Here is a 24,148-nt window from a genome sequence, read left to right on the forward strand (position 1 = left end):
AAAGACCGGCAGCAGCGAGTTCATTACACATGGAGCATGAGCTCAGTGTAAAAATCACTGGCTAGATGAGTTCAGTTCAGAGTCGATAGCAACTGGGTCTGTAGACTGCTTCCGACTGTTGGTAGTTGCCAGTAGAATCGGCTTTGATGCAGGTATAGAGGCAGAACATCTAATGACTACATTCTAAGTGATGGCATAATTACCACTTCATGCTAAATGTAATATTACTGGCACATGTTAAGCACTCCAGCCAAAAACTCTGTCACATCCAAGAGCCATTAAACAAACACTGAATGACTTGATGAAGAACCTCATTTCGGCAAAACAGAAATTCCATATTGTGTGTGTGTGTGTGTGTGTGTGTGTGTGTGTGTGTGTGTGTGTGTGTGTGTGTGTGTGTGAGTTTGTGTTTGTGTGATATCTAGATGATGCCACTCACTGATGTGGAAACGTGTTTACAATAAAGCGTCTGATTTCAGCGTCTAAAGCCAGGCACTACAAAGTTCTAATTCCTGTCAAAAAATTGCCATTAAGATCTGCAGATCGTATGTATCATATACACTACTGGCCATTAAAATTGCTACACCAAGAAGAAATGCAGATGGTAAAAGGGTATTCAAATATATTATACTAGAACTGACATATGATTATATTTTCACGCAACTTGGGTGCATAGATCCTGAGGAATCAGTATCGTAATAGCGGCCTTGATACGCCTGGGCATTGAGTCAAACAAAGCTTGGATGGCGTGTACAGGTAAAGCTGTCGATGCAGCTTCAACACGATACCACAGTTCATCAAGAGTAGTGACTGGCGTCTTGTGATGAGCCAGTTGCTCGACCACCATTGACCAGACGTTATCAATTGGTGAGAGGTCTGGAGAGGGCAGCACTCGAACATTTTCTGTATCCATAAAGGCCCGTGCAGGACCTGCAACATGCAATCGTGCATTATCCTGCTGAAATCTAGGGTTTCGCAGGGGTCAATTGAAGGGTAGAGCCACGGGTCGAAACACATCTGAAATGTAACGTCCACTGTTCAGAGTGCCGTCAATGCGAACAAGACGTGTAACCAATGGCACCCCATATCATCAGGCCGGGTGATACGCCAGTATGGCGATGACGAATACACGCTTCCAATGTGTGTTCGTCGCGAAGTCGCCAAACAAGGATGCGACCATCATGATGCTGTAAACAGAACCTAGATTCATCCGAAAAAATGACGTTTTGCCATTCGTGCACCCAGGTTCGTCGTTGAATACACCATCGCAGGCGCACCTGCCTGTGATGTAGCGTCATGGGTAACCGCAGCCATGGTCTCCGAGCTGATAGTACATGCTACTGCAAACGTCGTCGAACTGTTCATGCAGATATTTGTTGTCTTCCAAATGTCCCCATCTGTTGACTCAGGGATCGAGACGCGGCTTCACGATCCGTTACAGCCATGCGGATAAGATGCCAGTCATCTCGACTGCTAGTAATACGAGGCCGTTGGGATCCAGCACGGCGTTCCGTATTACCGTCCTGAACCCACCGATTCCATATTCTGCTAACAGTCATTGGATCTCGACCAACGCGAGCAGAGATGTCGCGATACGATAAACCGCAATCGCGATAGTCTACAATCCGACCTATAAGCAAAGAGAGGTTCACTCCAAGTATAAACGCAGCCAAAACCTCACAGACAAACAGAACCTAAACGATGTCGAAGTTAGCGTAAGGAGGGCTATGCGTGAAGCGTTCAGTGAATTCGAAAGTAACATTCTATGTACAGACTTGACAGAAAATCCTAGGAAGTTCTGGTCTTACGTTAATTTAGTAAGTGGCTCGAAACAGCATATCCAGACACTCAGGGATGATGATGGCATTGAAACAGAGGATGACACGCGTAAAGCTGAAATACTAAACACATTTTTCCAAAGCTGTTTCACAGAGGAAGACCCCACTGCAGTTCCTTCTATAAATCCTCGAACAAACGAAAAAATGGCTGACATCGAAATAAGTGTCCAAGTAATAGAAAAGCAACTGGAATCACTCAACAGAGGAAAGTCCACTGGACCTGACGGGATACCACTTCGATTCTACACAGAGTACGCGAAAGAACTTGGCCCCCCTTCTAACAGCCGTGTACCGCAAGTCTCTAGAGGAACGGAAGGTTACAAATGATTGGAAAAGAGCACAGGTAGTCCCAGTCTTCATGAAAGGAATCAACATGGATTCCGGAAACAGCGATCGTGTGAGACCCAACTCGCTTTATTTATTCATGAGACCCAGAAAATATTAGATACAGGCTCCCAGGTAGATGCTATTTTCCTTGACTTCCGGAAGGCGTTCGATACAGTTCCGCACTGTCGCCTGGTAAACAAAGTAAGAGCCTACGGAATATCAGACCAGCTGTGTGGCTGGATTGAAGAGTTTTTAGCAAACAGAACACACACGTTAAAGTAACGTCTGGTGTGCCACAGGTGAGTGTTATGGGACCATTGCTTTTCACAATATATATAAATGACCTAGTAGATAGTGTCGGTAGACTCAGGTAGCAAGTTTAAGTTCATATAACCAGCCTATACAAAAGTCTTTAAACGATTACTGTATAACACAAAGAGTAGCTGTGTATAATGGTTACCAGCCTACTATATTCAGGATAATGCTGCGGAGAAAGAAATTAAAACAAGTAAGGGCAAAAGTGTACCCCCTAATAGTTTCTCTAGCTACTGTTAAGGAAACATATCAGGTACCAATCTTTGGCAAACGCAGTATGTAACCCCTCGAAAGCAAAAAATTCTTCCAGAAATCACGGAAATAATAGACAAGAACCTTTTAAACTACAGCTACATGCAGTCAAACACGAATGAAAGTGGGGTGCATAAAATCACTTGGTAAGAGCATAGCTTGCGCTACGCAGGAAAAACGGGGAGTTCTCTCTTTATGCTGTAAACTGCAGAGAACACACACGGCTGCATGGCGTTGTTTCGAAGCTAACCAAAAGTATTTCATTTGGGACACCAAGGACACACAGTTTCAGGGTTTGAAATTTTAGGACGAGTGAATACTATTAGAACAGAGCTGATATATGTCAATGTTCCGAAACCTCAATTTTAAAAGCTGAAAGTCGTTTACAAATTTAGTGTTGCGTCGAAAATACATATGGCTGCTTTGTTGTCATGAAATAAAGAACGAGTTATTCGTTAGTGTATGTCATGTTAGCATGTTGTAGCACGTGTTACACATACGCCAGTTCAGAATTACTAACAACAAAGAGATATTCCATTATATCTCGAAATCATGCTGAAACTGTGATAAACAACTTTTTTAAGCAGATTCTGTCACTTACTGGGGCCATGCATAAATTTAAATTCATTCACTACATTCGATGTTTGTGGAACGCTTGCAGCTGTGAGAGTCATGATTTCAATAATAAAACACTGCGCCAGCTACGTATTTCTTCCTGCATAGCACGATCGCGTTTCGAGAATTTATTTTTATTGTCAAGTGCATTTTATTACAGCAGTATCTTGTGCGAAGTTTGCTTGTTTATGTCTCTGCCGCTATTGCTTTATAGTCATATTTCTGAGACTATACTGTAAACGTAACATCGGAGGAAATGAATTTTGATGTTTTCTCTATGCTAATGTTAAAAGTAGTATCTTTGTCTATCTACTTACGGGTTCTGTACCTCCTCCATTAAGCAGAACATAACACACACGCAAACCATCACTTGCAATGTCTTTTGAAATGAAAATACAAGTATGTTTACAGAAAAGTGTGTTACAGGTATATCAACACAGTACGTTTTCACAGAAGGTTTGGATATTGTAAGAGGTGTTATTTTACTGTAGATTACATGTAGTTGTGAATTATAAATTTATTTTACCGTTACTATAAAAGACATTTAACTTATCAACTATGTTTTATATTTTATTTTGTTGTAACTGTTGGTTAGCTTCTATGAAGAAATGACCATATTTATGGAATTTACCACACTTATTATATACAAGAAAAACGTTTGAAAAATTTAACTGATTCACTATCTAGTTTGTCACTGGGCACTCAACTACATAGGAATGGTGTTCAGACTGTGTGCTGCAGGACATTAGTTCTTAGTAGCGTTAGTGTCATAAATTGCTTTTAGACGCCGGTATTGGTACGGTGGATAGTTAAGTGTGCATTACATTTAGAGAGAGTGAAAATGGGTCTAGACAAGATGAGCAGGGCTTTCCTCATAAATCCATTTTTTATCAAAACAACAGCACTGGAAGTGATGTCCTTCGCGAGTGCTGACACCTTGAAGGAATACGGAGAGGTCCTCTTTCCACACCGGAGGTGAAGAACACGATTCGGAAATACGTATTAAATGGCGATTTGGGAACTGATCATGGGAAAGGCTGACGGCCAATTGCGGCACAGGTTGTTGTAGAAGCTACTGTTGGCGTGGCTGAGAATGCTGGATGCAATTTGTGACCTTCAAGCAGTGTACACCTGAACATTCCAAGGACTACCGTTGGAAAAGTGGTGCGAACAGTTGTGAAATTGTATGTGTGGTGCGGTTGCTGCAGATAGTAGTCGTATTGAGCACCGCTTATAAGAGGACCGTAGCATTTCATTAACAATGTAACCCTGTCATATGAAAATTAAAATGGTTCATTCGATGTTTCTATTCCCCAAGTCGCTACAAACGTTTCCACAAAGTTTCGTTGTTCTACGATCACTTGTTTCTCGTAGGGACCCTATCAAGTAGTGAAAGTTTAATTATAACCATCCTGTAGATGTAAGGACCGACATAAAATTGTGTATCATAAAATGAATTGCTACGTTTCCAGGAGGAACTGGTTATTTCGAAGGAAGGACGGAAGGAAGATTAGGTTTAACGTCCCGTAGACATCGAGGTAGTTGGAGGCGGAGCACACGCTCGGATTCTGTCAAGGATGTTGAAGAATATCGAGAGTGCTGTTTTCAAAGTGGAGGCCTCGAGGAATGTGGAACGAAAATGACTGTGAATGTGTTGATCCTGTAAAGAAGGCGTACCCAAAATTACCAAAAATATTGCAGTAAATATTCGGGGATATTTTCCGGGTATTTTGGTATAAGGGACTCGTGACATGTGGTGAACCATTACACAGTAATTAAAACTGGTTTTTGCCGGCCGCTGTGGCCGTGCGGTTCTAGGCGCTTCATTATGGAACCGTGCGACCGCTACGGTCGCATGTTCGAATCCTGCCTCGGGCATGGATGTGTGTGATGTTCTTAGGTTAGTTAGGTTTAAGTAGTTCTAATTTCTAGTGGACTGATGACCTCAGATGTTAAGTCCCGTAGTGCTCAGAGCCATTTTTTAAAACTGGTTTATTACCCATATTTATCTTTGTATTTGGATTGTACTGGAAATATCTCGGTTACAGGGCAAATTTCGATAGTATGCGCTGTCACGTGTATGAGAACAAACTTGTTCTGTCAGTCAGGGTGCTTCATGTTGACAAGAGTAACGTCCACTTTACTCGTCGCTCTGACGCTTGCGTTCAGTCCTGTTCGCTTCTCTTCCGGGTCTATTTTCTCGCACGATTAGTTGTTCGTTACCTGTGATACACAGCAGTGTAGGTTTACTAATGAAGAGTTGGCCGGTATGCGCTTCGTGTACGGGTTCAGTGAATCGAAAGAAAGAGCGACGCAACGACGCTATGTTGGACTTCTCCTAGAGCGACGGCAACTTTCTCGCAGTACTTTTGCACTTGTACACAGACACTTACGAAAAACCGGATCATGATGGTCAACGTTTTCATCAATATGTGTAAGGAAACAGCATATGTTGCACTGTACACAAACTTATCTGATAGAGAAAATAGTGATAAAAATGTACGTGTTTCATCAGATGGTTGATTTACTGCGTGTTTTGTGTTGTACGTTTTGGTTACTATATGATGTAGATTTTTTTCCTCTGTTGCGAAGGTATTTTCAAAAAACAAAGATAACTAGATGGAACAAAAACATAATTACACCCGGTCCGTGGATCGAGCCACCTGAGGCCAAGGGAAACTTGAGCCAAAGTACTCATAATATGCCCTGAACTATCTCCGATGTTTTCTTCTGGTTCACTCTGTATTTCTAGTTCAAAAATAACTGAACTTAAATCCAGGCAGCAAATCATGTGCCGTGGCATCTTAGACTTCAGGCGCTGGCGACATAACGCAGAGCTTATATTCGTCATGCGGGTTGCAGCAAGCCTGGCTCCTACAGTGCACATCACACACAACTTCACAAACCCGGAACTTTCCGGCGTGACCAGCAGGGCAGCAGGGGGTGTCAGCAGCATTCCGGCCCCGATCACAAGGCTCCGTATACGCCGAAGGTAGAGGTTGAACGTCTTCAACCATTCACTATGCCATGTGCCGAATATAACCCACCCGTATTTGTACACGAGGCGGCTATTTATGACAGCGCACGAGCTCCGGAGAGTAGTTTCGTAGCAGCCTCAAACCACTATATTTCAACTGTGCTGCGCCATGAAGTGTGCCATCGACCTGCGGACAGCACATGACCTCCTCTAAATGATCGACGATGTGCTAGTGGAGACTTGGTGTAACTGCACTGCTGTTCTTCTAGTCGACAACATAGTGTCAGGCTGGAAATTTCTGTTCTTGTTGGACTTAAATATTTCATTACTGTTGAGTTTCAGTACTTCTTCAGCAAAGTACACCATAAGATTGTTAAGTATTTATTTTTCTTGACTAAAGTTGTATTTCAACTTTGGTTTCGAACCTAACGGTGAGGCACTTATTTTTCACTTTTGTCTTCAACTTATTTGGATTTTAAGATGCTGTTCGTTGAAGAAAGTGTGACTGCAGAACCTTAATTCACTGATTTTTAGCGTAGAACTCTTAGGACCTTAAGACGTGGTCACAGAAGCATGTTCAACTCTTTGAAGTTTCTTAGAACCTTTTTATTTACTTTCTGATTCAGGAAGTGTAATTGGCTCCGTCATTTACGAACCATCGTTTAATTTGTTTCACTAAGTGAAGGGCTAGCATCCAGTTTGTTTCACGTACTGAAGAAACATCCTTTCCTTGGTTTTATTGTGGGGACTATTTTTGTCGAAACTGAGTTCAGTACACTGTTGTTTGTTTCCTATACCTCGAATATATCGATGTAAGCCCCTCCAGGCGATAGCAGCGTCACCTGGTGAGGGATGACTGCTAGTCAGACACACACGCGTTGCATGTAATATCAGTGAGCGTGCTGTCCGTGTGTAGGATGTGGAAGACGCGCCATGCATCTGAGTTTGACCAGGTTAGATTGTGATGGCCCGGATGCTCGGAAAGAGGATTTCGGAGACTGTGTGACTTTTCGGGCGTTCGAAGACTGCTGATGTGTGTCCATCAAGTGGCGAAACAAATATAAAACTACGACCAGACGTCGTTGGACGCCAACCCCTCATTACAGATGTCTTACGTCGTAGGCTGGGCAGACTGGCAAACCAGAACAGTCGGCGAACAGTGGTGGAACTAACAGTAGACTTTAATGCTGGGTAGAGTACAAGTGTGTATGAGCACACAGTGCACCGAACACTCTTATCAATGGGCCTCTGCAACCGACGACCAATGTATGTGCCAATGTATCGCTATGGCACCAGGAAATGCAACTGAAATGGGCACTCGCCCATCGGTGCTGGACGTTGGCGCAGTGGCATACCTCCTTCATCATGCCGATGGGATGGCGCGAATCCGGCGTCTTCCAGGGGAACAACTCATTGGCACCTGCACAGCGGGATGGGGATAGGCTGGTGGTAGTCCTATTGTGCTCTGTGGAACATTCAAGTGGGCATCATGTGTCCATTGGAGCTCTGTGAGGCACCATGTAGGTCAAGGAGTATCGCACTCTGGTTGCAGGCCAAATACATCCCTTCATGACCATCATGTTTCCCGATGTCAGTGACATTTTTCAACAATATAATTCTCCCTGTCACAAGGCGAATAGTGTGTTGGAGTGGTTCGAGGAACACAGTGGAGAGTTGCAATTGCTGTGCTGGCCCCCCAACTCGCCAGATCTGAAACCGATCGAACACATCTGGGATGTGACTGAAGTGGCGTCAGAACTCATCATTATGTACCATAAAGTGAATTTCAGCTTGTTTTGGCAAATCGATGCTTTGAAGGGGGGGAAATCAAGAAAGATGTGAACTTGTCGTTCCTGCATGTCCCCGGAATTAACGGGGATTAGGTGACTGCTGTGTGCAGATGTGGTTCCAACTGCCTCCGGCGACCTACCAAAGGTTCATTTTTTCCACGCTTCTGTTGTCCGTGCCAAAGGTGGACATACCGGCTGTTAGTGAACATACTCCGCAAGCCACCGTAAAGTGCGTGGCGGAGGGTACCCTCTATCACTATTAGTCGTTTCCCTTACTGTTCCACTCACAGTCAGCGCGAGGGAAAAACGACTATCTATACGCCTCCGTATGAGCCTTGATTTGCTCGCATCGTATCTTCGTGGTCCTTACGCGAAATGTATGTCAGTGCAGTAGGATCGTTCTGCCGTCGTCTTCAAAAGCCGTTTCTCAAAATTTTCTCATAAGTGTCACTCGAAGAGAACTTCGCTCCATGCAATTCTATTTGAGTTCCAAAAGCATCCCCGAAACGCTTGTGTGTTGTTTGTACCTACCGTTAACAAATTTGGCAGCCAGGCTCTTAATTGCTTCGATGTCTTCCTTTAATTCAATCTGGCGCAGATCTCAAACACTCGAGCAGTACTCAAGAATAGATCATACTAGCGTCCTATATGCATTCTCATTTACAGATGAACCAGACTTTCCTAAAATTCTCCCAATAAATAGAAGCCGACAACTTCCCTTCCCTACCACAATCGTCACATGCTCGTTCCATACCCTATTGCTTGGCAATGTTAAGCCCAGATATTTGAACGCCGTAACTGTGTCAAGCAAGGCACTAACAGTGCTGTAGCCGAACTTCACGGGTTGACTTGTGTCCGCCAGCGGCGAACACATCGTTATGTACCATAAAGAGAATTTCAGCAAGTTTTGACAAATCGATGCTTTGAAGAGGCGGAAATCAAGAAATCTGTGAACTTGTCGTTCCTGTTTCTAAGCTCTAGCAGATGAGCCATATCCTTACATAAACTGCTCATCGCGAGACTGCATGCTGCGTGGTATCGTTGCAGGCTTGTGAGCCATTAATGAAAGGATACAAGCAAAGCAGAATCGAATAGGGAATGATGCGGGTCGAAAACTGAGATCCCCACTTTTGGCAAAGGATGGATTGTTATTGTCTGTCTTCTGGAAACGCGTATCTTGCAGATGATCGGCTATTAACGTGTTACTGTCGTGAGCGACTATGGAAAGTCGTTGAAGGACGGTGAAACAAAAATAAGCGACAAGCAGATGGAAGTCCACCTCGAGTAACATAACTTTGAGGTCAGAAGGTTGCCCGTTCTGTACAGCAATACAGACGGCAATCTGCGACAACACTAGTGCAGCCATACGTTTTTCGGAGCACACTGTTGAACACTGACAGGTGACACCTACGTGTTACCATTTTGACCCAACAATATCGTCCATGGCGACTGTACTTGGAACGGCATCATCGAAACTGGAAAGTGGATGAATGGTGATGTGTCAACTGGTCGGGTAAATTACGATTCTTGTTACACCAGAACGATGGTCACATCCATATGCCCTTATCAATGTGAACGGTCGCCGTGGGGACTCTCACATAGACTTCCGTGGACCTGTGGTAATAATCGAAGGCCCTATGGCAGCTTTAGACTAGGTGAACATTACTGAGGAGCGAATAAACGCCTTCACGTTTTATACACTAAGTGATCAAACGTATCCGGATAACTGGCTGAAATTGATTTACAAGTTCGTGGTGCCCTCCATCGGTAATGCTGGAATTCTGTATGGTGTTAGTCTTGATCACAGCTTCCACTCTCGCAAACATATGTTCAGTTAGGTGCTGGAAGGTCTATTGGGGAATGGCAGCCTATTCTTCACGAAGTGCTGCACAATGGATGTGTATCGATGTCGGTGAGGCCTGGCATGAAGTAGGCGTTCCAAAGCGTCTCAAAGGTGTTCTATAGGATTCAGGTCAGGACTCCATGTAGGCCAGTGCGTGACAGGGATGATATTGTCGTGTAACCACTCCACCAAAAGCCGTGCATTATGAACAGGTGCTCGATCGTTTTGAAACATACAATCGCATTTCCTGAATTGCTCTTCAACAGTGGGAAGCAAGAAGGTGCTTAAGACATCAATGTAGGTCTGTGCTGTGCCACGCAAAACAACGAGGGGTGCAAGACCCCTCCATGAAAAACACGACCACACAATAACGCCATCGCCTCTCAGTTTTACTGTTGGCACTACACAAGCTGACAGATGAGGTTCACCGGCATTCGCCATACCCACACCCTTCCATCGGATAACCACATTGTGTACCGTGATTCGTCATTCCACACAACGTTTTGCACTGTTCAATCGTCCAATGTTTACGCTCCTTACACCAGGCGAGGCGTTATTTCGCATTTACCGGCGTGATGTGTGGCTTATGAGCAGCCACTCGACCATGAAATCCAAGTTTTCTCACCTCCCGTCTGTCACAGTACTTGGAGTGGATCCTGATGCAGTTTGGAATTCCTGTGTAATGGTGGAGATAGACGTCTGCTTATTACACATTACGACCCTCTTCAAATGTCGGCGGGCTCTGTCAGTCAACAGACGAGGTCGGCCTGTACGCTTTTGTGCTGTACGTGTCCCTTCACGTTTACACTTCACTATCACATCAGAAACGGACCTAGGGATGTTTAGGAGTGTAGAAATCTCGTGTACAGACGTATGACACAAGTGACACCCATCACCTGACTGCGTTCAAAGTCCTTGAGTTCCTCAGAACGCCCCATTCTGCTCCCTCACGATGTATAATTACTACTGCGGTAGTTGATACGGCGTATCTGGCAGTAGGTGGCAACACAATCCACCTAATATGAAAAACGTATGACAAGCAAGGATTCCGAAATCGGGTACTGGACTGTATGGCGGTCCCAGGGACAGATATAGACTCAGATCAAAATTTAATAGTGATGAAGAATAGGCTGAAATTTAAGAGACTAGTCAGGAAGAACCAATGCGAAAAGAAGATGAATGCGGAAGTACAGAGGAATGAACAGATACGCTTGAAGTTATCTAAGGTTATAGATACTACGATAGGGAATAACTTGTTAGGCAGTTCAGTTGAAGAGGAATGGACATCTCTTAACAGAGCACTCATAGAAACAGGAGAAATACTTCAGCTGATCAATGAAAGATGGAACTAGAAAAATGTTCATTGAAATTCAGGTACACAGAAATACAAGTCACTTAGAAATGGAATGAATTGAAATGCTAGAAAGCTATTGCGAAATGTTTACATGAAAATGTGAAGAAATCGCAAAAGAAATGATTGTCGGAATGACTGACTCAGCATCCAAAAAGTCAAAACAACCTAAGGTGAAATTCAATTGCTAAAGTGGTAACAGTAAAAGTGCAATTGGAATTCTACTGTTAAATACAGAGGAGAGATCGGATAGATGGAAAGAGTACATTCACTGCCTCTGTTAGGGGAAGAATCGTCTGATGACGTGATAGAACATGAGTCGATAGGGTAGAGATAGAGGATCCAGTATGAGAGTCAGAACGTGTAAGAGCTTAAGGCTTAAAAGAAGATGCAAGGACTGAATAACATCGGAATTTCTAAAATCATTGGGTTAAGTGGCAACAAAACAGCTATTCACGTTGGTGTGTAGAATGTGTAAGACCGGCGATATACCATCAGACTTTCGGCAAAACATCATTCACGCAATTCCCAAGATTGTAAGAGTCGACATGTATGGGAATTATCGCACAAACAGCTAAACAGCTCATCAAAGTTTTTGAGAAGAATAAAAAGGGAAAGACCTTTAATATACAATATGTGCAGGAACAAAAAGGGAACAATAAGAATGGAAGATCAAGAACGAAATGCATGGACTAAAAACGTTGTAAAAGTGTGATGTATTCTTCTGGCCCTACTCTTCAATCTATAGGTCAAAGAAGCAGTGATTGAAGTAAAAGAAAAGCTCGAGAGTGGGATTAAAATTCAAGGCGAAATGATGTAAACGTTACGATACACTAATGATACTGCTATCCCCAGTGAAAGTAAAGAAGAATTACAGGAGCTGTTGAATGGAATGAACAGTCTAATGCGTACATTTAGAGTAATGAGTAGATTTAGAGTAGATGAGTAGGTTTAGAGTAAAGAAAAAAGACAAAAATAATGAGAAGTAGCAGGAATGAGATCAGCGAAAATATACATTATAATTGGTGAACACAAAGTAGACGATATGAAGGAATTCTGCTACCAAGGCAGCAAAATAATCCATAGCGGACGGAGCAAAGAGGACATCAAAAGTAGACTATTACTGACAAAAAGTGCACATTCCTGACCAAGAGAAGTCTATTAGTATTAAAGATACGTCTTAATTAGAGGAAGAAGTCTCTGAGAACATTCGTTTGGAACACAAAAATGGTCCAAATGGCTCTGAGAACTATGGGACTTAACATCTATGGTCATTAGTCCCCTAGAACTTTGAACTACTTAAACCTAACTAACCTAAGGACAGCACACAACACCCAGTCATCAGGAGGCAGAGAAAATCCCTAACCCCGCCGGGAATCGAACCCGGGAACCCGTGCGTGGGAAGCGAGAACGCTACCGCACGACCACGAGCTGCGGACCTTTGGAACCCAGCTATGGCAGTGAGATACCGGAATGGAAGAGAATAGAAGCGTTTGAGATGTGGTGACGCAGAATAATGTAGCAAATTAGCTGTACTGGTTAGGTAAGGAATGAGGCGGTTCTCCAAAGAATAGACGAGGAAAGAAATAGATGGAAAAGCCTGACAAGAAGAAGGGACATGATGACAGGACATCTCTTAAGATATCGGGGAATAATGTCCTTGGCACCAGAGGGAGCTGCAGAATGCAAAAGCTGTAGAGAAAGAAGGAGGTTTGGATGCATCCAACAAATAATTGAGGAGGTAAGTTTGCAAGTGCTACTCTTGCACAGGAGAGGACTTCGTGGCAGGCCACATCAAAGCAGTCAGATGACTGATGACTCAAAAAAAAACTATTTCTTGTTTTCTCATTAACCATTACTTGTTAACGAACAGTAATTGACGTACAAGTGAGTACTCATTTACCTAAGTGAAGTGAGCCTGGCTCGCATATTACAGCCAATATCATACACTATTGTAAAACAAATGCAACACCCACAAGAATTGTGTTCAGTGGCACCAGCGTACCAGGATATAATATCAGCATACAGAGGGGCTGTAGTGGTTCATTTGACACGATCACCGACGATCAGATGGCACTCAAGAGACCTGTCTGTGCAGCTTCTGCGCCGTAGGTGCAACTTGTTCGCAAATTTCGTCATTGGATGATGTCTGCCCCCGCTGCTCAGGAAATGCATCGATCTTGACGTTCTTCTGTACTACACGGACGTCCAGTGTCCTACAAATGTGGTAGTGTTCCATAGACTGTGACTCTGCAGATAGTTGTTATGCTGAGTTTAGAGGTGAACAGTGTTTACAATATTCAATCTGGGTTTCAACCATACCCCACTAACGAGTATGTACTCCTGTTGAACAGCTTCAGAACTCTGAATGAGGTCACATTGTGGGCCTGCAGAAAGCTGGATGGACATGACGAAGGACACTTGCACGTGCTGGGCACAATGTGGTGTATGGCTGCTTTCAGCAGTGGTTCAAAATGTTCAAATGTGTGTGAAATCTTATGGGACTTAACTGCTAAGGTCATCAATCCCTAAGGTTACACACTAGCCTAAATTATCCTAGGGACAAACACACACACCCATGTCCGAGGGAGGACTCGAATCACCGCCCGGACCAGCCTCACAGACCACCACTGCAGCGTCGTAGACCTCTCGGTTAATCCCGCGCGGCTTTCAGCAGCGGTCCGTTGAAAATTCCCGCACCTGCGCACCAGGCATTGTACAACTGTGTAGTACAGATGCACGTCAACATTGCATTTTGCGAACAGTGGTCTTCTACCAAACATCATCTAGGGTAGAAATATGGGCACATGTTGCACCTGCTGCGTCATCAAGGACCATTAGGAACCGTCTGCGCCGGCCGCTGTGACCGAGCGGTTCTAGGCGCTTCACTCCGGAAACGCGCCACTGCTACGGTCGCAGGTTCGAATCCTGCCTCGGGCATGGATGTGTGTGATGTCCTTAGGTTAGTTAGGTTTAAGTAGTTCTAAGTCTAGGGGACTGATGACCTCAGATGTTAGTCCCATAGTGCTCAGAGCCATTTGAACCATTTTGAACAGTCTGCTTTTGCAGTAACTCTGGAATAGGCACCTCACAAAATCTATGCCATACGCGTGTACGTCCATCACTCGTATACAGCCAGACCATACTCTCATCACTGAAGACGAGGGCCATCAGTTGCAATTCGCGATCACATCTGGTATATCTGCTGGTAGAGGAACCAGTGCCCCTACATTACAAAGGCTGTTATGCTAGTGCTGCTGCGTTTCCTCGATAGGAAGGCTATGTGCTTCTTCAGCAGGACAATGCATGTCCACATAAAGCTGCTCCGCCGCAACGTTCTTTTCGTTATGTAGAATAACTGCCTCAGCGAGAAAGATCACGAGATGTGACGCCAACTGAACGCGAATGGGGCACGTTAGGGCAGGAACTTACCTCTTTTCTGATACCTACAAAAAAACATTGCCTAATTGCAACTAAAGGCGCACTATGCTTTGGCCACACTATCGCAGGATGCCATTCGGCACCTTTACAAGCGTTTCATGTATTGTCACCACTGGAAAGGGGGGGGGGGGGGGCTGGGGATGACATTGAGTTTTGATGCATGTCTTTGGGCACCCTTTACTGACATCTATGGTTCATTTGGTCTGAATTTCTTATCATATATTCAAACAATGATGAATTACTTCTCACCTCAGCTATCAATAAAATGACCTTGTTGTTGAGGGTGTTGCATTTTTCCCCCCTACAGAGTAACTGGAAGGAAGGCCATAGTCGTGACGCACCCGCCAGGAGGTCCTGGTGCGCTGCTCGCGCTCCAGCTGCAGCTGGCGCTGCTGGCCGAAGTAGATGTACATGACGCTGTCGATGACGTCGTGGTCGTGCAGGTCGGGGTCCGGCGCACCGGGACGCCACTCCCTGCGCGTCGCCCCCGCCGCTGCCGCCCCCGCGCCGCCACCGGCTGCCAGCGACGGCCGCGACGCCTGCCCCCTGACGCCCGGCACCTCGTTGTCGACGTCGTCGTCATCGTCGTCCAGAGTGCTCGGCACTGGGATCACGCCCGGCTCCACGCTCGATAGGTCTGCAGGAACACCAGGCAGTCACTTCTGTAGCAACATCTGACTGACAGTCCACGGACTATCTTAGTACCCACTGACTCTCTTACGTAAATTGTATTGCCTGCACAGAGTATTTTGTTTCTCATTAATGTAATTTTTATGTTGTTCACAAACTGCAATACCCTCTCAATTTTTCATGGTAATTAAGGCAATAGAAGCATAGACTTTTCCGAATGTACTTCTGACCAGAATGTGATTCTAGTACCTGGACTTTAAAATTTTTGTTCACATGACTTTCGCGTTCTTGTGGATATATTTCCATGAAAAATTGTCTCCCCTAAAACATATTTCCTTACATCTAACCGAGAAGTGAAGTACTAGTTTTCATAGCTTTACTTTTAAGACTTTATTTAAATAAAAAAATATTTTATTAAAAGTTTTCATGCCTTATTTCTCCTCCTTAGGGATTGAATTTCCAAAAGCAGTGAAACCCATAGTTTTGTTTCCAACAGAGAAGAGAAACACAAATTTTCATATATTTGGCTTCTAAAGTACTTCCTTAATGGAATACTTTCGTAAAATTGTTTCCCATAATCAGACGGTTGAATTTCCAAAAATATTGAAACTCGTATTTTTTTATTTCCAACTGAGAAGATAAACACCAATTTTTAAAGACGTAGCTTCAAAAATGCTTTACTAATTTATTTAATAATGATTTATTTTCAAAAATTCTTTAATCTACTATTTTACTCCCTTGATGTTTGAATTTCCAAAAATGCTGAAACACGTATTTTTTTCTGACTGAGGAACCAAATGCCAGGTTTCGTATGCCTAGCTTTAAAATTGATTCAATAGCGACATGTATTCAAAAAGCATCTCATTCCTTATTTCACCTCCTTACTGGTAGGATTTCGAATAATCTCTCCAAAATTGAGGTTTGTATCCGTAGCGGTATGGGTTGGGCGATGATGAGTCAGTGTGTGAGTCTGTTGGAATATTTCCTGTTACATATAGAGATAAAGAAACATCCGACAGATATAGGTGCTTGCAGCAACGTTGTTATACCAGATCATTTTGCACTAGAGTGTTAAAACAACGAAGATTCTTAGATTCAAATGATGGCATTGGGCCACTACGTGACATTGTTAGAGAAAAAGTCAAACAGTATCTGGTGAACAGGGTAGCATATAAGACATGTGGAAGGAAACTTCGAAAATATTTAGAGACTAAGATAAAGCCATTTGTAAGTGATAATGTTGAAACGAAAACTGTGAGTGAATGGATGAATATCATTGAAAGTCAGCAACGCCAGAATTAGTTTCTATAGTGAGGACGGACAGAACCAGTGGATATGTGAACAACGACGTGGCACTTATGGCAGAACCGGCAGAATGAATGGAAACGTATAGGCGACTTACAGTGTGACAATTATTGAGGTATATGTGATCAGATCCGGAGAATATGGCGGCCAATAGAGGCCCATGCCAGTGGCCTCTGGTTACCCCAGAGCCAGAGAGTGGTCCCCAAAGTGCTCCTCCAGGACATCAGCCTCTCTCCTACTTCGATGGGATCGAGCTCAGTCTTGCACGAACCACATCTTGTCGAAAACAGGGTCACTTTGGATAATGGGATGAAGTCATCTTCGAAAACCCACACGTACCATTTGGTCGTCACCATGCCATCGAGGAATATCGCACCAATTATTCCGCGACTGGACACTGCGTACCACAGAGTCACCTGGTGAGGGTGAAGAGACTTCACGATCGCGAAATGCTGATTCTCACTCCAAAAAATGTGCAAATTTTACTTATTGACGAACCCATCCAAATGAAAGTGGGCTTCGTCACTAAACAAAACTCATGTATAGTAATTCCCATCATGTCCCATGGCAAACGTGCAGTTTGAACGTCCTAACGCGAACCGTATAGAATTTTGACGATTTTATTTCATACAGTTCGATAAGACACCGTGTATGTGCGTTTCCCAGAAAATCCAGGCTGCACGGGATTAGTGTGGTGAATCCGCCAGATTCCAGTGCTTGACTCCACTGGGATTGTTGACGATGGCGCTAGCTCACCTGATGATCCATGTCAGGGTTGGCACGGGGTTGGCTCACGACTGCTTGGTGAAGTTTTATGACTTCTGGAGCTCTAGAGATTTGGCATGCTGCCACTGGCAATAGTGGACTCACATAGAGGTAAGTAATAGTAGCATGAGTCAAGGATGCAGCAATCTGCATCAACAGCTTCTTAGGAATACGACTTCCCTAATACTGATGTTTCTCAGTAGCTGAGATCAGGAGCTGCCAGTAGGCCACCTGCTAGATTGCAGTGTCAATGATTAACAAATTTAGCATCGTGAATTGAGGGTTTTCAGTGTTTTTCCTTTTCATTCAACATTTTTAAAATTTTCTATTTCCCTTATCATTAATTTCGTTAACTATTAAACACGATTAAATAACAAATCTTGGAGTGAATGTTAATACAGCTTCATTAAACTTTCTGTAGCTATGTGAAAACAAGACCCTCATTGGATTCCATGTGGTGGGTATCGAAACTGTGAGCAATAATAAATAAATCAGGATGCGATTCTTCAGTTTCTCCTGGAATATTTCGAGATTGAATAGTCCACGAGTGTTAGACCCTATGAACCGCAGAACACCCGTGGACTGTTCAATCAGATAAATAAGGAGGCTGTAAGAGTGCTGAAATCTTTTTCCGGCGGTCTAACCCTTGAATTTAGTGTTCATTTTTGATTTCATCACCAGTAAGTTTTATGTCAGTATCAACTTTCAAATGCAGATGCATTATCACGTTGAAGAGTAGCCGAATGACCTGCATCTTAAATAGGTTTCCTTCTGAAATGACGAAACACAGCTGATTTTTCTAAATATTTTCCTTATGTTTGAGCAACTCTTGAAGGTCTACAGGAATTCGATGGAGCAGCTATTTAACCTTCTGTCATCTTGGCCTTATTCTCAACCCCAAGAACTATTTCGATGCCTCCCAAATGTGTCTGGTAATGACAAGAAGATGAAAGTCGGCCTTTCTCGCCAGCAACACCATTAGCTAAACACAGCACATAGGAGAAATCATTACGCATCTCCTTCTTCAGTTCTGTGGAGAAGGTACTTTCCATTCAGTCCAACCCACTACATACCATCACAACTGGGAATCATCGGACAAGCACGACTCCGACGCCACCAGAGCGAAGCCATCGCTTCGCATTGTCATGCTCCCAGGTTCCCTATGGCTCCAAAATTCAGATGTCGTGCTACACTAAGGCAAAACAATGCCGGCAGTACAATGTCAGAGACAGTACACTGACGATCAACAGCTACATTCAATTAAGAATGAACTCGCAAACTGCGATTATGGTTCCGCATCAGATGGAAAATATTTCAGAACAAATGAAAAACTGTGCCAAATAGAGAGTCGAAATATTCTACAGCTGATGCGGAACCATAATCGCAGTTTCCGAGTTCATCCTCAATACCCACATTATTGTCTATCATCTGTATCTGAGATACAACAACGGAGCTGTATAAGCCATTTTTTGCTTGTAAAATGTTAAGAGAAGTGTCGTAGCTGCCCCTACTCTGTTAGAGGGCCCGCACAACAGACAAGCAAGGTGGGCTGCCCACCTCCCTTCAAGAGCTCAGATCGAAACATCGGCAGTGGACGTAAACAACAACACATTTTTCGCATAGGCACGGAACTACTTCGTGGAAAGTCATGGGACAGATATTCACCAGTTGGAAATAATGTGACTACATGTAGCTCTCGGCCGATTTGGCGTTATAAGCACTCCAGCAGACTGGCAGTGTGTACCTACAGCTAGGACAGCTCCAGCCAATACCTATGCCAGCTCTAGCATAATAGACACTCGCCGTAATTATGTAGAGTAGTATTTTAGTTATTATTTTCTTTGCAATGTCTTGTACTCTTATCTGGTTTTGCCTCCACAAAACTTGTTGTGCTTCTTGTTGTTTTTGGTTATGGAAATTATTGAATGCCAAGGAGGGGCTTTAGTTACAATAAAACGAGTTCAGACTTGATCGTTAGTTCCTTCGTGGCGATCACATGACCCTACAAAAAGCCTAGTTTAATGGCGATGGGCAGTGCAGTCACTAGCTATTCTTAAATATCTTCAGCATTTCGCGGCCCTGTCAGAAACTGTGTAAATATTAATTTAAATTTTAATAACGAAACTTCCTGGCAGATTAAAACTGTGTGCCCGACCGAGACTCGAACTCGGGACCTTTGCCTTTCGCGGGCAAGTGCTCTACCAACAGAGCTACCGAAGCACGACTCACGCCCGGTACTCACAGCTTTACTTCTGCCAGTCTCTCGTCTCCTACCTTCCTAACTTTACAGAGGCTCTCCTGCGAACCTTGCAGGACTAGCACTCCTCAAAGAAAGGATATTGCGGAGACATGACTTAGCCACAGCCTGGGGGAGGTTTCCAGAATGAGATTTTCACTCTGCAGCGGAGTGTTCGCTGATATGAAACTTCCTGGCAGATTAAAACTGTGTGCCCGACCGAGACCCGAACTCGGGACCTTTGCCTTTCGCGGGCAAGTGCTCTACCAACAGAGCTACCGAAGCACGACTCACGCCCGGTACTCACAGCTTTACTTCTGCCAGTCTCTCGTCTCCTACCTTCCTAACTTAACAGAAGCTCTCCTGCGAACCTTGCAGGAGGTCCCGAGTTCGATCTCGATCGGGCACACAGTTTTAATCTGCCAGGAAGTTTCATATCAGCGCACACTCCGCTGCAGAGTGAAAATCTCATTCTGTAAATTTTAATAATTAACATCCTCATTTGCAGCGTTTACCTAGAACTTACCTAGGTTTTAGTCAGGATAACCCAACCTTCTTCAGAATAACAGTAACTACCGTTTGTCCACAGTGTACTGGAACAGTACAGCACTCGTGGCTTCCACATCGCAATCGCGAAGTGGGGCCGAGGCAGTTCGAGATAAGTTCACAGTGTGACGATGATTTTTGGATTTGTAGTTTTAGCTTGACGATGGCCACTATGGAAAAATGGTAGTTACTGTTATTCTGAAGAAGGTTGGGCAAGGTTGAAACCTTGCTAAATTCTAGGTAAACGGTGCAACTGAGGCTGTTAATTGTTAAAATTAATACTAGGTATTCTGTCTGATAAAGCGGCGCTGGAGGTAGAACATCCTTACCGTCCTGCGAGTAGTTGGCTAGGTCGGGGTAGTCGTAGCCAGAGTAGTAATCCACGGAGTCGGGGTCCTCCGAGTCTGCAGTGCTGCTGCCGTTGCCGGGGCCGTGGCCGGCGCTGTCGCCAGGAGTCGGCGTCGGTGTCGGCGTCGTCAGGGCTGTCAGCACTTCCGGCGAGGCCGTCACCGTCAGGTTGGCTCTCTCCGTTTGCGCCTCTGCTGTTGACACAGAAACACCCCGTCACACTCCCCAACACTGTACTACAGGTAATCACACCAAAGAGTGCAGGCTTCGTTAATAGGCTGGTATGTGTTGATTGATCAGTATCTCGCCAGTAACAAATACGTACGAAAAGGCTGCTCACAGAATCACTGTTTTGGGGAGCCTCGGAGCTCGGTTCTTATTCAGCTAGGAGCATGGGACAAAAAGTTGTTGGTTTAGCCAGGACCAGGGGCCATTTGTAGAGCCATTTTAACGTCTGTCTAATTGTAGCTATGTTAGAGTATATTGAACAAGTTTTGAACGTCAAACCACGGCTAGCACCGAAGCTAATTGTGCGAATCGGCTAATTTCTTTTGAAAAAATATTTTAATTTATCTGAAATTAATATCAGCTAATGGCACCATTTGCATATGCATCGTTCGGATTTTATCTGTAAAAGCAATCACACTCGATCGAATTTACGTGCAAAAAGGTCACTCTTAAATAACTCCAGACTGCAGCGACACTAATGGTATGAAAAGTGTGAGAAACGGGCGGGAGAGCGGCGTGCTGACCACATGCCCCTCCATACCGAATCCACATGACGCCTCAAGACGCAGAACTACAAGGCGGCCTTAACGACCGGGCCAGGAGTTAGTTTTCCAATTGTGTGTCTACAAATGTTATTTTCACTTACTTCGAACGGCGATTTCGTGTGACGTTTGCGGTTTTTACCTATTCTTACAAATTTTGCATAGAATGATCCGCTGTTAATGACTATAATGACCTATATTACGCACAGTGCGGTCCTAGCATATTTAATTCACGCCGTATTAGATTCAGTGGTTGATGTCTACCAACTCAGAAATCTAAGGGAGGGTAGTTTCGTCGCCAGCACGTTCGTCCGATATGTCGTTTGACAATTACCTGTTAGAACACTTAAAGGAATTAATTGTTGCAATGCGTATTCCATACGCGTATTACGCAAGAATGGATCACGCATGCAGTGTAAGAACTGCCGAGGAATATCTCTGCTGAGCATCGTTTACAAGCAGCAGACGCCAGGTTAAAGTTCAGGGATGTCTTTCGAGATCGTTTCCAACGCAATAAGTCCTAAGATAAGGAGACCCATTATCCCCACTACTATTCAACCTGATATTAGATAATGCAGTAGCATCAATAACCTCAAACCCAGGAGGTAATATTTACAATAGACTTCTTCAAATATTAGCCTAAGCAGATGATGTGGTAATAAGTGCAAGTACAGAGGCGCTCAGATCAGCTTTCAAAGAGTTTGAAGACGCTGCCAAGAACGTTGGTCTAGAAATCAGTGAGACAAAATCTACGCACATGGTAACTGAGGGAGTTAGAAGAAACATAGATGATCTCCAGTTGGAATGGTACAGCTTCGAAAAAGTTGACAGTTTTAAATATCTTGGCTCAATAATAATATTAGAAAACAAAGTGGAGGAAGGTACAGAAAACCGACTTAAGGCTGCTAACACATCATATAAAGCACTACTCTCCATGCTCAATAGTAAGAACCTAAGTAGGAAATTAAAGCTGACACTTTACAAAACAATCATCAAACCAGTTCTTATCTACGGCAGTGAGGCAAGGGTACTGACAGAGGCTTTAGTCCAATTAGTACTAATAATAAGATGTATTTTCATGTAAACATACACTACGTAATCAAAAGTATATGGACACCCCCAAAAAGATGGGTTTTTCGTATTAGATGCATTGTGTTGCCACCTAATGCCAGGTACTCCATATCAGCGACCTCCGTAGTCGTTAGACATCGTGAGATAACAGAGTTGTGGGGCTCCTCGGAACTCAGGGACTTCGAACGTGGTCAGGTGATTGGGTGTCACTTGTGTCATTTGTCTGTACGCGAGATTTCCACACTCCTCAACATCTCTAGGATCACTGTTTCCGATGTGATAGTGAAGTGGAAAGGAGAAAGGACACGTGCAGCACAAAAGCGTAAGGCCGATCCCGTCTGTTGACTGACAGAGATCGCTGACAGTTGAAGAGGCTCGTAATTTGTAATAGGCAGGCATCTATCCAGACCATCACACAGGAATTCCAAACTGCATCAGGATCCACTGCAAGTGCTATGACAGTTAGATGGGAGGTGACAAAGCTTGGATTTCATGGTCGAGCGGCTGTTCATAAGCCAAACATCACGCCGGTAAATGCCAAACGACGCCTCGCTTGGTGTAAGGTGCGTAAACGTTAGACGACTGAACAGTGCAAAAACGTTGCCTGGAGGTTATCCGATGGCAGAGTGTGGGTATGGCGAATGTCCGGTGAACGTCATCTGACAGTGTATAGTGTTGACAGTAAAATTCGGAGGCGGTTGTGTTAAGGTGTGGTCGTATTTCCATGGAGGGAGCTTGCACCCCTTGTTACTTTGAGTGGCACTATCACAGCACAGGCCTACATTCATGTTTTAAGGACGTTCTTGGTTCTCACTGTTGAAGAGCAATTTTGGGATGGCGATTGCATCTTTCAGCACGATCGACGACCTGTCATAAACGGCCTGTGGCGGAGTGGTTACACGGCAATAACATCCCTGTAATGGATTGACCTGCACAGAGTCCTGACCGGAATCCTACAGAACACCTTTGGGACATTTTGGAACGCCGGCTTCGTGCCACGCATCTCCGACCGACATCGATAACTCTACTCAGTGCAGCACTCTTCGAAGGACGGGCTGCCTTTCCCCATGAAACCTTCCCGCGCCTGATTGAACGTATGCCTGCGAGAGTGGAAGTAGTCATCAAGACTAAGGTCGCCTGCAGATCATGTGGTAGGGAGCATTCCGATGACAAAACACAATGATATGGTCACCGAAGAACAAGTGCAGGTTAATATAGTGAGGAGTACTAATTCGTCTAAAGATCCATCTTTCCAGAGAGGTTTGGGAATGAACCCCATAAAGGTACCGGTATACCGAAACCCAGAACACGCCTTACAATTAACACATCTGGAGGAGCCGGCTGTCCTCACTACAGGTCTCAGACTTGTGGTGCGTGTTGGTCATGGGTATGGTAGGAACATCACCTTATCGGTGTTGGAGGCTGTGGATAGAATACAGCTTAAGACGATGAGTCTCCCACAGACTTCGGGGCCCTGCGAGACTTAGTCAAAAAAGTTTTTGAAAGACCAAATGAAAAATGTTATTTGGATGAATTGTGCAATCAATCAGTTATGACAAATGGGAGGATTGCGCATGACTGGAATAAGAACTGGCTGGAATCTCTCATACGAACATACTTTCCATGAGCACGAGCACAATAAACATAGGACAAATAAATGCACATAATAGTAAGCCAGTAACGCAGGAACTCCGAAGGGTGTTGGAGGAAAGGAGTCTGGATATTCCC

The 24,148-nt window shown here is 44.2% G+C and overlaps 1 protein-coding gene across 1 annotated transcript in view; it reads right to left on the reverse strand.

Annotated features, from left to right (window-relative positions):
* LOC126272600 (adhesion G protein-coupled receptor A2-like) overlaps nucleotides 1-24,148 on the reverse strand; it is a 565,914-nt gene that overhangs the window by 85,440 nt on the left and 456,326 nt on the right. Inside the window, exons 4-5 of the mRNA XM_049975543.1 lie at nucleotides 20,561-20,773; nucleotides 15,091-15,386 (exon numbers count right to left, since the gene is read on the reverse strand). Coding sequence (XP_049831500.1) covers nucleotides 15,091-15,386; nucleotides 20,561-20,773 — 509 coding nt within the window. The remainder of the gene's footprint in view (nucleotides 1-15,090; nucleotides 15,387-20,560; nucleotides 20,774-24,148) is intronic.

The sequence above is a fragment of the Schistocerca gregaria genome, chromosome 5 (assembly GCF_023897955.1).
Source record: "Schistocerca gregaria isolate iqSchGreg1 chromosome 5, iqSchGreg1.2, whole genome shotgun sequence".
NCBI lineage: Eukaryota > Metazoa > Arthropoda > Insecta > Orthoptera > Acrididae > Schistocerca > Schistocerca gregaria.